The sequence below is a fragment of the Vulpes vulpes genome, chromosome 1 (assembly GCF_048418805.1).
Source record: "Vulpes vulpes isolate BD-2025 chromosome 1, VulVul3, whole genome shotgun sequence".
Taxonomy (NCBI): domain Eukaryota; kingdom Metazoa; phylum Chordata; class Mammalia; order Carnivora; family Canidae; genus Vulpes; species Vulpes vulpes.
This window is the reverse complement of record NC_132780.1, coordinates 15,074,547-15,091,015: the sequence shown is the minus strand read 5'-3', so window position 1 is coordinate 15,091,015 and position 16,469 is coordinate 15,074,547. Positions and strand designations below refer to the sequence as shown.

Genomic DNA, 16,469 nt, shown 5'->3' with positions numbered 1-16,469 from the left:
AGGATGTGAGGCTCTAAGGCTAGCCCAATGCATGGATCCTCCAGCCTCCCACCCCATGATGCACCAGGCCCTGGCCCTCTCCTACTATGTCCCCACTGCCTCCATCCAGCTCTGGTCTCCTCCTTGCCCTTGGGGCCCTCCAGCCAGCCACCCCTGCATCTCACGGCCTCCAGTTCCTCCCACCTGTCCACCCTGCACATGGTCACAGCCCCTCAGCCCAGAACTCAAAGCCCTTTGTAGCCTGGACCTACCCATTCCTCTGGCCTCCTCAGACCTGAAAGACCATGTCTGACTTCCCCTCTGGTCCCCGCAGGGGAGGAGGTACAGGGGAGCCACCCATAAAGAAATTCTACACCGAGGCCATAGATTATCAGACTTTTCCCAGAAATCCATGAAATGGATATGGAGAGCACTGCTTCATGCCAGAAGTGGAGGTCCAGAGAGGTTAATATATTTTCCTAAGGTCACACAGCAGTCTTGCTAGGAGATCTCAGGAAGCACCTGTCCACGCACTTCCACCCCTTCCTCTGCTGCTAGGGCACGGTGTGTCTGTAACGTTCAGTGTCTTATATCTAGTGCCTGGCACACGACAGGTGTGCAATAAACAAATCCATCCCCAGTTCAGATCCCCTGGTGGTGGGGCCTCTGTCACCACCTCCAGAGGCAGCCCAGTCCACAGTGGGGAAAGAAGGCAGGCGGAGGTTGGGTAGACTTCGATTTGAACTCCGATTTGAACTCCAGCTCTGCTACCAATGAGCTCCATGACCTTGAATATATGGCTTAACCTCTCTGGGCCTCAGGGTAAGGAGGGTAGGAAGGCCTCCCTTGAGGGAACTTGGGTCTGGACTTTGCTGTCGGCTCCTTGCTTATCTCCCTGCTTCCACCCCTGCACCCTAGGGGCCGTTCTCCGCACTCTGAGAAACTAGTAGGCTCTTGTCTCTCCTAGGCTCAAAATCCATCTGTCTCACCCAGATGAAAAGCAAAGTCCTCACCGTGAATACCAGGCCCTGCAAACTCTGCCCTGACACCCCCTCCCTGACCCGTCTGCCTTAATTTTCACTCTCTCCCACTGCTTACTCCGCTGGGCTCCTCATACTGGTCTCCTCGCTGGTCCTCCAACCCTTCGGGCCGAGGCCTGCCACAGGGCCTTTGCACTGACTATTCTCTCTGTCTTCCATTCGGGGCCTGTGATTAACACCCTCACCTCCTGCCTTTGCTCCGACATCACTTCTGCATCGCGTTGGTGAGGCCTCACCCGACACCCTATTTATACTTGAGCCCTCGCTGCCCCAGCCGCTCACCCTGCTTTGTTTACCCAAACGCCCTGGGCCCTTCTGAGCTGCTCTCACGGCTTACTATTTCTTTGTTTATTGCCTTCCTTCTCCGGTTGCATGTAAGCTCCGTGAGACCAGGGATTTTATTTATTTATTTATTTATTTATTTATTTATTTATTTTCCATCTCAATTGCCAATGCATCCAAAACACTGGAAGATCTCTGATCAGTATTTGCGGAAGAAATCAAATGAATGCTGAGAGCACCACTGGGCACAGTACTCCCCACTATGTTATGTGCCCGAATTCATTCATTCCCTCAACAACCCAGGAGGTGGCTGGTAGTACCAGCCCCTGGTACAAATGCAAAATGAAGTCACAGAGAGGCAAAGTCAGCTGACACACACACACACACAGAGGGCAGAGCTGGGATTTGAACCCAAGCAGTGTGACCTCGCAGTGTGACCCCTAACCCCCAGGGCCACGGGGGTAGTGCCTCTGGGCCCCTGCATTCGGCTCTCCCCAAAGGTGCTCCTTTCTGGGCAGGGGTTGTGGGGGGTGGTCAAGGAGACATAGGTTTGCCCTCAGAAACCTCATGTAACCTCTTCGAGTCTGTCTCCACCTCCCTCCCCTGGGGCATGGAGCATTTAATATATATTAATATTATATATTAATATATAATATTATATTATATATTAATTATATATTATAATTATCTATTATAATTATCTATTATAAATATATAATATTTTATATATATTAATATATTATATATATATATTTTAGATTTATTTATTTATTTCAGAGAAAGAGCCAGCAGCGGTGGGGGCAGAGGGAGAGAGAGAATCCCAAGCTGGTTCTGTGCTGAGCGTGGAGCCTGACACGGGGCTCGATCTCACCACCCAGAGATCATCCCCTGACCCGAAACCAAGAGTAGGATGTTCAACCGACCGCACTACCCAGGTGCCCCTGAATTATCTTCATATGAGCAGATTTTAAACCAGAGTCTCTCTCCGTCCTGCGTGTTCACCCAAGAGCAGTGAATGCTCGTGTTCACACAAACATCTGTACTCACATGTTGATAGCAACTGTTCATCACTGCCCCAAACCGGGAACACTCCAGAAATCCCTCAGTGAGCAGGTAAAACAATGGTGCATCCACACCACGTGACACTACTCCACCAGGATGAGAAACAAATCCCTGAGACCTCCAATCACATGGATGCATCTCGAAGGCGCAACGCTGAGCGAGAGAAGCCGGACTTGGGAAGCCACAATCTGTGTAATCCCAACCGTCCGGGTCGCCTGGGTGGCTCAGTGGCTGAGAGTCTGCCTTCGGCTTAGGGCGTGATCCTGGGGCCCCGGGATTGAGTCCCCCATCGGACTCCCTGCATGGAGCCTGCTTCTCCCTCTGCCTATATCTCCGCCTCCCTCTCTGTGTCTCTCATGAATAAGTAAATAAAATCTTTGAAAAAAAATCCTATCCATATGACGTTGGCCCCGACAGACATCCACTTCCCAATCCCCAGAGCCTGTGAGTATGTGACACTGCAAAAGGGGATTTTTGGGGGCTCTGATTATGGTAAGAATTTTGAGATGGGGAGATTAGCAGGTGGCCCTAAATTTAATCACAAAGGTCCTTCTGAGAAGGAGGGGGGACAACAGGAGCTGTGATCACAGGAGCAGAGGTCAGAGAACAGAGAGTTTGGAAGATGCAAGCCCCTGGCTTTGGAGACAAAGGAGCCACAAGCCAAGGAACACAGGCAGCTTCTAAGAGCTTCTAGGAAGGCACAGGAGGACCCGATTCTCCCGACATCCTCCGGGAGGGATGTGGCCCTGCTGCCACTTAGATCTTAGCTCATTGACACCGATTTCAGGCTTCTGACCTCCACAAGGGTACGGACATGGATTTGTGTAGTTTGAGGCCACTTGGCATGTGGTCATTTGTTGCAGCTACAATAGGGAACATAACATTTTCGGTAAGACAAAGCTGGATGGACAGAGACTAGAACTAGATCCACGGTTGGGGGGGCAGTCAGGGATGAGGGGGCCTGACCACAGAGGGATGATGGGAACTGGTCTAATGGTGGTGATGGTTACACCAATCTACACATGTGCTAAAATTCATAAAACTCTGCACTCCCCCCCCCCCAATCAACTTTACTGTGTGATTTTCAAATACATGCTTAATGCTCATTAGCTATGATTATAACAAAACATCCTATTGGCCAGAGAGCCTCTGGGCTGCCCAGGGATGTGCAGAGAAGTGACGCTTGCCTAGGTTACAGGCCTGCCTTGGATTTGCTTTGTGACCTGAGGCCACCTACAAACCCTCTCTGGTATCATTTAAAGAATAAGCAGTGGCAGAGGCTATAGGGACGTCTTTTCTAGGGACATATGTCCAAGGAGAACTCTCTAACCCTGGGAGCTTTAGGCCTTTTTGCCTGAGATGGGGCAAATTGATTCATTCAGCCCACAAATATTTACTGAGCTCCTACTATGTGCCAGGCGCTGGGAGATAGAACAGCGAAACTAAGTGATCAAAAACCCTATTGCAGTTTGTGTTTCAAAGGACAAAAATGAACCCCAAATGTTTTCATGTGTGTGCGAGTGTGTTCTTTAAAGATGTGTTTTTAACTAATCTCTACACTCGACATGAAGCTCGAACTCACAAGTCTGAAATCAAGAGTCATCGCATGTACCACCAACTGAGCCAGCCAGGCACCCCTGAATCCCAAACATTTTAAACGTGGTATATCGGATGGTGATGGGGGAAAAACAGAGCAGGGTTGGAGGGGGGGTGGGTAGGGAGCATCTGGGGGAGGGTGTGGGTTTTAAGGGAGGGTCCTCTGAAGAGGTGACCTGAAGGAGGCTAGGGAAGGCGTGTGTGTGCAAAGGAGGTGACAGGATCAGCTGCAGGGATTCTGGGGTCTGCAGGGGGCTGGAATGCCCCTTCCCTGTGAGCGGCCCTATCCTTCTGGAATGTGATGAGGCTGCAGGACGTCTCTTAGCAGCCCAACTGGGCCGTCCTGCTGACTCACGCCGGGTGCCTGTGGTCAACCTTCCTCCCTCTAGGGAACAGTGCCAAGAGTCCCTGGGCCTGTGCTGGGTTCAGCGTGCCTCATTCCCAGGACACACTGTGCAGCGTCCGGTCCAGCCACCCCATGCCTCCGTCTGGGTGGTTCTCGGTGCCGGGAGGACCTCTCCTCACCTCCTGAAATTCCGCTCACAGCCCATCTGGGCCAGCATCCCCATCTCGGGGCCGCTCCATCTCCAAGGGGGATGACTCATGCCTTGGCCAGAGTACAGACAAACAGGCTCTTTTCACTTGCTGGCTCTTGGCAGGAGAGCAATTAGAGTAACCTCTTTGGGAGATCACTTGGCAACATTTTAATTATGGAGACCACCTCCGCTAAAGCGGGAGACACCCCCTGTGTCTGCATTGTTACTCATCTCCGCATCCTGTTTGCTTCTTTTGCAGCCCTTTTAATACTTGGTAACGAATTTCTTTGGTTATTCACTTTTTTAAAAAAAGATTTTATTTATTTATTTGACAGAGAGGGAGAAAGAGCACAAACAGGGAGCGGCAGGCAGAGGGAGAGGGAGAAGCAGGCTTCCAGATGGGCAGGGAGCCCCACTCGGGACTTGAGCCCAGGACCCTGAGATCATGACCTGAGCTGAAGGCAGACATTTAACCGAGTGAGCCACGCAGGTGCCCCTGGCCATTGACATCTTATAATCAGTCAGCCCCACTAGTTGGGGAGTGAGGAGGGAGCGGAAATTGTCCCCCTGTGTCCCGCCTCCAAGAATCAGTGCCTGGCTCCTCCATCCTGTCTGTTGGAGGTACAAATAATGGGATCCCTAGAAATGTATGGAATAGACAGGTGGCCTTGAGGACGTGCCCAATTCAATATATACCGGGATGTTTACTACAGGATCATTTACAAGACTTGAAACAACACAGGACTGGATAAATACATCAGGGCCTCATAAATATTGGAATCCCACCATTCATAAGGAGGTGTTTATTTATTGAGAGGGATGGGGGTCACAGGTGTATTTCTCAAACCCAGTGCACTTCAGATTTGTGCACTATACTGTGTCTATATATCCTCTATTAAAAGGTAATCCCAGGGGCACCTGGGTGGCTCAGCGGGTTAGGCGCCTGCCTTGGGCTCTGGTCATAGTCTCAGGGTCCTAGGGTCGAGCCCTGTGTTGGGCTCCCTGCTCAGCTCTCCCTCTGCCTTCTGCCCTCTGCCCCCTACTTGTGCTCTTGGTTGCTCACTGTCTTAAACAAAATCTTACCCCCCCACACACACACACAAAAGAAAAAAGAAAGAAAGAAAAGAAAATCCCATAAACAGGGGAATGTTTATGATGCAATGTTCTGGTGTCTGCAGCTTACTTTGAAAACGTATCACAAATGAGGATGGATGCAGACATACATGCTAAGGCATATATAATAAAATTTTAGTGGTGGTAGGCACAGGGATGTTCGTGGATAATTCTTCCAAGGTTTTTTTTAATATGTTTTGACATTTTCACGTTGAAAGACTGGAGGGATAAGGAGGTGGCATTTATTTGTCAAGATGTCCCAGATATTACAAAAGGTTAAAAGGCATAAAGTAGTACCTTGATTCTGTTTTCAAAAAGAGAACTGAGATGAGGTACACCCATGAAGACAAATTTCTGGCAGGTAACCCTTAAAAGTGGTTAACTCCAGGGATGGGTCTGGGGTAGTTGGGAGACTAGAATTCTGCATTTCATGACCCCCTACGTCTTGAATTCTGAATTTTTAAAAAGATTTTAGTTTATTTATTCATGAGAGACACACAGAGAGAGGCAGAGAGAGGGAGAAGCAGGCTTCCTGCAGGGAGCCCGATGTGGGACTCGATCCCAGGACCCTGGGATTAAGACCTGAGCCTAAGGCAGGTGCTCAATCACTGAGCACCCCCCAGGCGCCCCTTGAATTCTGAATTGCAAGCACAGCGGCAGTGACTGTGCTCACCCCCTGCTTTCGGCAGGTGGGACCAGAGATGTCTGGGGGGGCGATGTGGGAGCCACCCGTGGAAGAGCCCGGGCCCTCAAACACGTGGCCACATGACTCAAAATACTTAATGGCTGGGATATGAGCCCTCAATGAATTTCTACTGCTTTCAGCACCTCGAGTGGGAGGATGTTTAAGTCTCCCAGACTTCCTTAGTAGGGCGCATGCGTATTTTTTCTTTCTCTTTAGAAAATCTAATTAGGAAAATAACAAATTCTTGGATCATATCTCTGTATCTTTTGATCATCTGGGTTTATTAATAAGTTAATGGTCTCTTCCAACAATGCCATGCCAGCCCTAGGGGATCCCAGTACTACCAGTTTGGTGAGTAAGCTAACTGCTTATAGAAGCACATGCAAATGTTCACAGTGAGAGTGCTCCGATTCCTCTTCTCCTCCCCCCTCCTCCCCCTCCTCCTTATCCCCTTCTCCCTCCTCCCCCCTCCTACACCCCCTTCCTCCTCCCTCTCCTCCTCCCCCTCCTCCTCTCCCTCTTCCCCTCTTCCTTCTAAAAAATATTGATTTCATACCTTGCACCTTACTCTGCACCTTGCTTATTTTTTAGGTCAATCCACAGCCGTCTCATTCTGTTTAAAAATAGCTGCAAGATATCCCACTTGCATCCTTTTAAAATTATTTTCCTTTTGAAGAGCTGTATTCATCTTAAGTGAGTTTTGACAAGCGCATCTCCTCCTGCAATCCGAACTCCTGTCAAGATACAGAAGAGCCCAGCGCCCCCAGAAAGTTTCCTGGTGCCTCCTCGTTATCTGTCCCCGCCCTTGCCTGGGAGGTGACCTCTGTCCCGAATGCCCCCCAGAAATGGAGTTGTCTGGTCTTAGGTGTTCTATTTTTTTTAAATATTTTATTTATTTATTCATGAGAGACACAGAGAGAGACAGAGAGAGAGGCAGAGACATAGGCAGAGGGAGAAGCAGGCTCCATGCAGGGAGCCCCATGCAGGACTTGATCCTGGATCCCCAGGATCACGTCATGGGCCAAAGGCAGGCACTAAACTGCTGAGCCACCCAGGGATCCCCCTGGTCTTGGTTGTTCTAGAACTCTTATCTTATAGAATGCACCCTGGCATCTGGCTTCTTTTGCTCAGCATAACATTCTTGACATTCACAGGTGTTCGTGTGTATATTAGAGTTTTTTTCCTTTTTGCGGCTGAGTCGAATTCCACTGTGTGAATAAATCACAGTGTGCGTATCCACTCCCCTGTTCATGGCTCTTTCCAGATCAGGCTAGGATGCCTAAAGCCGCTGCAATCACCCAGGTGTTTGTGTCACCCTACATTCTCATTTCCTTGGGCAAATAACCAGAGGTTGGAATTGCTCGGTCACAGGGTGAGAGTCATACTGTTTGGACTATAGTAACTGTGCAGTTTAAGTTCTGACGGGGTAAATTCCCTTCCCTCCTTTCTTCCCCTGCCCCCACCCTCACTGGTAATTCCTGCGCATTTCCAATCCACACAAACTTTGAAAAAACTTTTAAAAAACATTTGAGCTACGTTACTTCAATGTATTATTTTCATAATAATCATAGTCCTGGAGGAAAGCTTAGCTAAAGAAATTAATCACTCTCTTCAAATTCTGAGTTCTTTCTTTGTACTGAGGCCCCAGGCTTTGTCTGTCAAAGGCCAGCAGATTCCTTGCGCCCCCGTGGGCCCCCACTCCTCCGAGGCCCCCGTGCCAGCGCGGCCAGTGCTGTTCCGTTCCCACCACCCGGTTCTCCTTGTTCCCTGCATACGCTATGCTCCACCACACCTCAGATCTCTGCGTGTGCCTTTAGCCTGAGGCTCTTTGTGACTTTTCTCTCTCTCTCTCTCTCTTTTTAAAGATTTTATTTACTTGACACACAGAGAGAGAGAGAGAGAGAGAGCGAGCAGGGAAGCAAGGGAAGCAGCATGCAGAGGGGGGCAGCAGGCTTCCCACTGAGCAGGGAGCCGGACCTGGGGCTCGATCCCAGGACCCTAAAATCATGAGTTGAAGGCAGATGCTTAACCCACTGAGCCACCCAGGCGCCCTTCCTGACTTTCCTTTCTCTCTAATGCTTCCTCTCTCTCTCTCCCTTCCAACGTGCATTTATTAAGCTCCTACTCTGTACCTCCCCTGGCCCTTGGGTCACTCACAGCCTGGAGCCATACCAGCCAACAGAACTCCCCAGAATGATGGAAGAGTCCATTTTGCACCGCCCCAGATGACAGCTGCTGGCCCCGTGTGGCCAGTGAGCCCTCAAAATGTAGCCGTAGCAACAGGAGGCAATTTTAATTGAATTTGCTTATTATTGGTTTCAGCTGTAACCTGACACTCAGTTCCAGCCACTGGAACACTTTGTAGGCAGGTTTGGAACAACTCAAGTCTGGGAATTGACTTTTTGAGCTGTGAGGCCATGAGATCTAGATGCAGATCAAGCCTTCCTGATGGAAGGTGGTGTCTCATTGAAGAAAAAACCCACTCGGTCACAGCGGCTTCGCGTACCAAGAATGGAAAATGTTTCATTGATAATTTTTCTATTGGTTACAAGTGGAAATAGGAATATTTCACAAATAGGTTAAATAAAATCTTTGATTAAAATGATTTTTTGCCTGTGTCTTTTGCTGTCTCTCTCTTTTTTTAATGTGGCCGTTAGAAAATGTTTACCCAAGGGGCTCACAGTGTGCATCTGGGGGACAGCGTTGGTCGGGAGGATGGACAGACCACAGACTCACTGGTCCCATGTGAGTGACAAGCTCCTTGTGAAGGTGATGGCTGCAGAGGGACAGCCCTGTATTGCAGTTTGAGGCCCTGTCTGATCCCTTTCTCTAAGGGTTTTTTTTTTTTTTTTTTTAAGATTTTTATTTATTTGAGAAAGAAAGAGAGAGAGAGAGAGAGCACAAGCAGGGGGGGCGGCAAAGGAAGAAGGAGAAGCAGACTCCCACTGAGCAGGGAGCCCCATACAGGACTCAATCCCAGGACCCGGGGCTCATGACCTGAGCTGAAGGCAGACACTTAACCAACTGAGCCACCCAGGCACCCCTGTCTATGGGGTTTAGAACGAGCTCCTTGGAGCACATCTCAGATGTGTAGTCCTCTCCAGGCCTCAGTGTGTCCATCTGGAACAGGAACCCTAACCTGGGCAGCCTCCCAGGGCTGTTTTGAGGATCCAAGGAGTTAATCCACGCAAAGCCCTGGAGGAGCCTGGTGCATGCCGAATGCTCAGGAAGGTTCTAATTATCACCATTCTTCACCCCGTCCCCACCCTTCCTGGCACCTGAGTTCCTGGCTCAGGAGGGATCACGGGATTTGGAGAAGGAAGCAGGCAAGACCTCACAAACCCTGACTCAGCAGAGAGCGCCAGGTCTGGCCCATCCCCAGGCATCACCTACTGCACCCATTTCACAGACTCGTGGCTCCTGGCACCTCTGTCTGCCCCCCCGGGTCCCAGCCAGCGAACGATGTGGGCAAGATCTTAGCCCAGGGTTGCCTGCTTGCGACCTTCGACCTTTGTGACTCAGGCATTCTTGCCACAGTGGCAAAGTCTGGGCGGGGGGGGTGGGGACTGGTCCCAACATCTGGCTTCTGATCCAGGCCTCCCCAGCAGCATCAGCGGCTCCCTTCTTGCCCTGGCATTCGATGCTACTAGAGGGTCCGCCAGGTGCCACTCTCCCTCCCAGAGCCTCTCTCCAGCCAACTGCACTGCTCAGTTCTTTCCAAGTGGTTCCTGGATATTCCCACTCCACAGGCCCTTTGTAGGACCTCCAGGCACACATCCCACCTCCCCACTCCCAAGACCCCCAAAAGAACATGTGACCTGCCCCTTGCCCCTTGGCTCTGCAAACCTGGGTCACTGGGGAGGGGGTGGCTGTAAGCATCTCCCAAGGCACTTTATTTACTAGCAGGCAGCCCAGAGTTTCTCCCCTCTCCCGGCCCAAATTCCACCCAGGCGAGGAGGTCCAATGTCTTATTATTTGTTTATTGCTTAGAACCTTTTTATTAGCGCCCCCCTTTTCTTTGGGCAAAGCAGCAGCTCTGTGACTGGCAGGGCTCTAGCCAATAAAACCTTTGAGTGGCTCAGCCCTCCCCAAGGAAGGAGGGGGCCCCTGTTGTAAAAGCAGGGCTGGAGAGAGACCTCAGCCATAAACAGGCGGAGATGAGACCGGGCCTTGCAGGAGGTTCTCCAAGATTAGAGGGAGGCAGGGAGGGGTGGCAACCGCAGGTCCAAATGCCTGCTTGGCTTCCTCTGGCCTCGACTCTCTCTGTCTCTCTCTGTCTCTGTCTCTCTGTCTCTGTCTCTCAGGGGCCGGTGGTGGTGCAACCCAGCATGCAGACCCTCTAGGAAATGCAGCAAAGCCCAGACTACCTACAAAGCCTCCCAGCCGGGCTGGAGCTACCTCCCCTCCCTCCCCTCGCGCACCCCCAGCCAGGGTCCCCGAGTCAGGCAGCCCTCGTTCAAATCCTGGCTGTGCCCCACTTGCTCAGTGGTGCGACCTTGGGCAAGTCCCTCAAATTCTCTGGGCCTCAACCATCTCAGCTGCAAACAGGGTGACAATAGCTAATCATTTGTGCTGGTAAATCTCAAACAGTTGCTACGAGGCAACCCACAAGCACACGAGAAAGGAGCACGGGGCCGGGGGGCGGGGGGGGGGTATCAATGTCACCTGGGCCTGCCTCCCCATGGCCTCCACCGCCACCAGGGGCTCTGAACACGACTGTCCCTGTCCCGCCTGCCTCTTGCTCTTCATGTTTCCCTTTTCAAATTTTGTTTCTGCGCTTACCCTCCCCCGTTTGTACAGTGGATACATGCACGGCTACGGGGGAACATGCACAAAATTCATAAAGCATGATGCATCACGAGCCCCGCGAACGAGGAACGAGAACATTCGCCCGTGTCTTGCGGGCGTCTCTGGTTCCTCCTCCCTGCAACCGCTAACTCAGTGCAATCCTTGCCAGTCTCTTGGTTTGCTCAAGAGAGTTTTGTCCCGTGTGCCTGTATCCTCAAAGCAATACATGAGCTTTTCTTGTTCGCTGCGGGGGGGAAGGGGGAGTGTAAAAAGTGGAACGAGGCTGCAGAAGATATCCTGCGAATTCTTTGGCTGGACATTAAGAGTCACACATGTGGCTGTGCCTAATACTGGTCCCTGTGAGAATTTCCCACTGGCTCCTGGTCCCCTCCGCTCCCATCTCCCTGCCTGCCCTGCCCTTGCTCACCTGCCTTCCAGCCCTGACTCATCCTGCAAGCCCTGGCTCCCGGCTTGCTTAATCTCCATTCATTCCTTGACATCATTCTCAGAGACTCCCCAGGGCCCCCGAGGTGGCCCCGAGGTGGCCTGACTCTGTCCCTGTCGGTGAATAGTTCCCCGTTTGGTGTGTGGGATGAGTCTGAAGCTGGAAGTGTGCTCAGGGACCCACCAAGAATCTGGCATTTTGCGAGAGGGAGTTTGCCAGAAGAGGGAGAGAGGTCATCCCAGGCAGAGGAATGTTCGCAGGCACAGGCCCCAAGGTGTGAGATCCAGGCTGCAGTGGGTGTGGAGGCAACCAGGTGGGGCCCTGGCATTGAGGAAGGTGGGGACTGTGGGAAGACAAGTGCTCCCACAGATACGGCAGGGTGAGCGGCGAGACCTCAGCCCCACTCCCGTTTTAAACCAGAGCAGCTCTGTCTTGAACTCTATTATGGGCTTCTCCTCCAGAGTAAGATTGGTCTGGAACAAAGAAATCTCTGTCTCAAAAGGTTCTAGAAACAAACCATCACCATGGGTGCTAGTGAGCCACAGAAGGAACCTGACCCAGAGGTAGATTTGGATATTAGAAAAGACTTCTCTGGGAATCCTCACGGAGGAAATGACTATGCAAAGGTACTGGGGCAGAGAACAGTGAGGTGTGACCCGGGAATGGAAATCCCAGGATACATGGAATACAGGCAGGAGGCCAGACCATCAGGCCACCACCACTTGGGACTGGAGGGAGGGGAGGGACAGCTCTGGGAAGGACTAGAAACAGGGAGGCTGGGGTGAGGCTGGGGTGAGGCAGAGAGAGGAGGCCTAAGGGGACAGGCAGGGTGAGGGCATGGGATGGAGAGTCCCAGGAGGGGAGGGGGAAAGGGGCAGTGCCTGGGGGTGACCCGGGGACCCATGATGGGGCCATCCCCAAGATGGCAACTCAAGAGGATGGAAGATTCAGGGGAGCCACTGAGCTCCCACTCCAGCTGGGCATGGTGTGCCTGTCTGAGCTGCCTTGAGGTGGGGGGCGGGCAGGGTGCTGAGGCCCCTCGGGAGGGGCATCCTTCTGGGTCCAGGGCTTCCAGAAGCTCCTGGAGAAGAAAGGTTGAGGTCTGAAGGGCACCACCCAGGGGGCTACAGACATTCAGGCCTAGGGCTGCTTACAGGGGAGGGCTATTCACCCCCACATTCCAGATGGAGAGACTGAGGCTCAAGAGGGCACGTGCCTGCATCAAGGTCATGCACTGAGCAAGGGCTGGGGACCTGCTGGCCCCTGGGTGTGAGGGAGCAGAGAGGAGGGGGGCTCCAGCTGCCTGGGTCCGGGGGAGTGGATGAGGCCTTCCCAGAGGTGGACCAGCAAGGGGCCCATTTATCTCTGGAGGGAGAAATTGCAGGTCCCAGGGGCCAGGAGACCAGGAGAGAGGAATGCTGGGTGGAGGGTGCTGGGACTGTCCTGAAGCAGAGCTGGCACAGCCTGGTGACACCCTCAGCCCCAGAGCCCCAGCGCCCCCGGGAGGCTGGTCTCCATCACACAGCAATCAGAATTCAACCCCCATGCACCCTGGCTCCTGGGTGAGGGACGGACCCACACACTACAGCCTGGGCGGGGGTGGGGGGGCCGGTGGGGAGACCCTCCTGGCAGAGCATAAGCCACTGGGGGTCGGAGATCATCTAAGCAGCTCGCTGTGTGACCCGGGGCAGGCCACCCGCCCTCTCTGGGCCTCCACTTGCTCATCTGAAAAGGCAGCCACGGGGAGGGGGGCTCGCCAAGGCTGTCGAGGACAGGGGAGGCCACAGACTCCGGGGGCAGACAGATCGGGCTGGGATCTGCTTTGGGCTGCGTGATCACGCTCAGGGCACTTTCCCTCTCGGCCTCAGTTTCCTCATCGGGAAAGCGGGTACAATAAAGGTGTCTGACTCATCCCCAGGAACAAAGGGGTCACGCTCAGGAGGTGGGGAGTGCTGTGCCCTGACCTCTCTCTCCTGTGAGGGCTGATGAAGCCAGGGCCCGTCCTCCTGTCCTCCAAGCCCCCGGGGGACGCAGCCTCAGCTCAGGGTCCCAGCTGCACCCCAGCCCTGCCCACCCCTGCTCCCCCATCCTCCCGTGAACACAGCAGGCATCACATTCCGAGCCCTTGAGAGGGAAAGCATCCCCATCTGGGGGTGCTCTGGGGCGTCCAGCAAGAAAAGGGGCCCCCAGGCCCTTATGTTTCCTGAGCAGTTACTGTGAGCCCGACTCCTGCCCTCATCCAGCCCTTTATCAGGAAGATGCCTTTGGAAGACAGAGAAACCGAGACCCCGCGACAGTAGGGGACACCTCAGGCATCCCAGCAAGTCACTCAGCACAGCCTCGTGCCCCACTCCCTTCCAGGAGGGACCTGCACCCAGAGCACAAGCCAGCCAGGTCCTGGTCTGGGTCAAGTTTGAGGAAGCAGGAGGCTGGAGGCCACCAATGCAGAGGCTCATGGCTCTTCCTGCAGGCCACCTCCTCCGGGGACAGGGAGGAGGAGGAGGAGGAGGAGGAGGAGGAGGGGGGATCTCCTGGCTGGTGCCCAGGCCCAGGCCTCACCTGATTTCCGAGATGTTGTTTTCGTGCGAGTCCCACAGGGCCGGGATCCGGGGCTCGGCGGGCCCGTCCATGGCAGGCCGGTGAGGGCAGGGAGGGGAGGACGCGCAGGAGCAGGAGGCACGGGGGCCAGCTATGTGCGGCGGCGGCGTCTGCCACCCGAGGAGCCCGCCAGGTGCCTACCTCCGCGCCCAAGGGGAGGGGCAGCACCCAGCCGGTTCTCCCAGCTGCTACCCACGCCTCCAACAGCGGGAGAGGCTGGGAGGGAGCCACCCTTCTCGGAGGGTGGGAAGGGGAGGAGGGCTGATGGGCACATCTCAGGAATCTCCCCAGTGGCCGTGGGCCAGAGTCCAGGGGGCAACTCCAGCTCCGTACTGGAAACTTCCAGGCTAGTGGTTCTGGCCATACCCACCTGGAGTCTCAGTTTGCCAATGTGACAGAAAGCTAATCTCATCTCAGAGAGTTCATTCACTCACGCGCTCATCTATTCATTCAAGAAATATTTATTGAGTGCCTCGGGTCTGCCAGGCGCTGCTCGAAGTGCTGGGATCCTGTTAGAACCACCTGCTGTGTTCGCGGGAGGATGGGGGAGCAGGGTGGGCAGGGCTGGGGTGTAGCTGGGACCCTGAGCTGAGGCTGCGTCCCCCGGGGGCTTGGAGGACAGGAGGACGGGCCCTGGCTTCATCAGCCCTCACAGGAGAGAGAGGTCAGGGCACAGCACTCCCCACCTCCTGAGCGTGACCCCTTTGTTCCTGGGGATGAGTCAGACACCTTTATTGTACCCGCTTTCCCGATGAGGAAACTGAGGCCGAGAGGGAAAGTGCCCTGAGCGTGATCACGCAGCCCAAAGCAGATCCCAGCCCGATCTGTCTGCCCCCGGAGTCTGTGGCCTCCCCTGTCCTCGACAGCCTTGGCGAGCCCCCCTCCCCGTGGCTGCCTTTTCAGATGAGCAAGTGGAGGCCCAGAGAGGGCAGGTGGCCTGCCCCGGGTCACACAGCGAGCTGCTTAGATGATCTCCGACCCCCAGTGGCTTATGCTCTGCCAGGAGGGTCTCCCCACCGGCCCCCCCACCCCCGCCCAGGCTGTAGTGTGTGGGTCCGTCCCTCACCCAGGAGCCAGGGTGCATGGGGGTTGAATTCTGATTGCTGTGTGATGGAGACCAGCCTCCCGGGGGCGCTGGGGCTCTGGGGCTGAGGGTGTCACCAGGCTGTGCCAGCTCTGCTTCAGGACAGTCCCAGCACCCTCCACCCAGCATTCCTCTCTCCTGGTCTCCTGGCCCCTGGGACCTGCAATTTCTCCCTCCAGAGATAAATGGGCCCCTTGCTGGTCCACCTCTGGGAAGGCCTCATCCACTCCCCCGGACCCAGGCAGCTGGAGCCCCCCTCCTCTCTGCTCCCTCACACCCAGGGGCCAGCAGGTCCCCAGCCCTTGCTCAGTGCATGACCTTGATGCAGGCACGTGCCCTCTTGAGCCTCAGTCTCTCCATCTGGAATGTGGGGGTGAATAGCCCTCCCCTGTAAGCAGCCCTAGGCCTGAATGTCTGTAGCCCCCTGGGTGGTGCCCTTCAGACCTCAACCTTTCTTCTCCAGGAGCTTCTGGAAGCCCTGGACCCAGAAGGATGCCCCTCCCGAGGGCCCTCAGCACCCTGCCCGCCCCCCACCTCAAGGCAGCTCAGACAGGCACACCATGCCCAGCTGGAGTGGGAGCTCAGTGGCTCCCCTGAATCTTCCATCCTCTTGTGTTGCCATCTCGGGGATGGCCTCATCCTGGGTCCCCGGGTCACCCCCAGGCACTGCCCCTTTCCCCCTCCCCTCCTGGGACTCTCCATCCCATGCCCTCACCCTGCCTGTCCCCCTAGGCTTCCTCTCTCTGCCTCACCCCAGCCTCACCCCAGGCCTCCCTGCTTCTAGTCCTTCCCAGAGCTGTCCCTCCCCTCCCTCCAGTCCCAAGTGGTGGTGGCCTGATGGTCTGGCCTCCTGCCTGTATTCCATGTATCCTGGGACTTCCATTCCCTGGCCACACCTCACTCTGCTTGTCCAACCCCCAGTCCTCTTCCCAATTGCTGGTCTCCTGATCCCTCAGACACCTGGAATCTGGCCACGAAGCCCAATTTTCTCACCTGAGACAACTTATCTTTATAGCACAGAAGGAATATGGGCACCCTGTTTTAAAAAAGGGGAGGAGGAGGAAATGTCTGAGCAGGTAAGTGCAGATAGAAAATAAAGATCCCCATAATCCCCCCTTCTATCCACGGAGAGAACCACCGATGACAGTTTGGTGGCATCTTCCTAGAAACTTTTTGTCATTTTTCTGGTATGTTCCAGAGAAATGTTTGTTGGATGAATAAATACAAAACTACTGGGGCGCCTGGGTGGCTCCGTGGTTGA

At 54.1% G+C, this 16,469-nt stretch overlaps 1 protein-coding gene across 1 annotated transcript in view; it reads right to left on the bottom strand.

Annotated features, from left to right (window-relative positions):
- SULT2B1 (sulfotransferase family 2B member 1) overlaps positions 1-14,290 on the bottom strand; it is a 34,618-nt gene extending 20,328 nt beyond the window's left edge. Inside the window, exon 1 of the mRNA XM_026014132.2 lies at positions 14,086-14,290. Coding sequence (XP_025869917.1) covers positions 14,086-14,156 — 71 coding nt within the window. The 5' untranslated portion in view covers positions 14,157-14,290. The remainder of the gene's footprint in view (positions 1-14,085) is intronic.
- Positions 14,291-16,469: the final 2,179 nt, after the last annotated feature.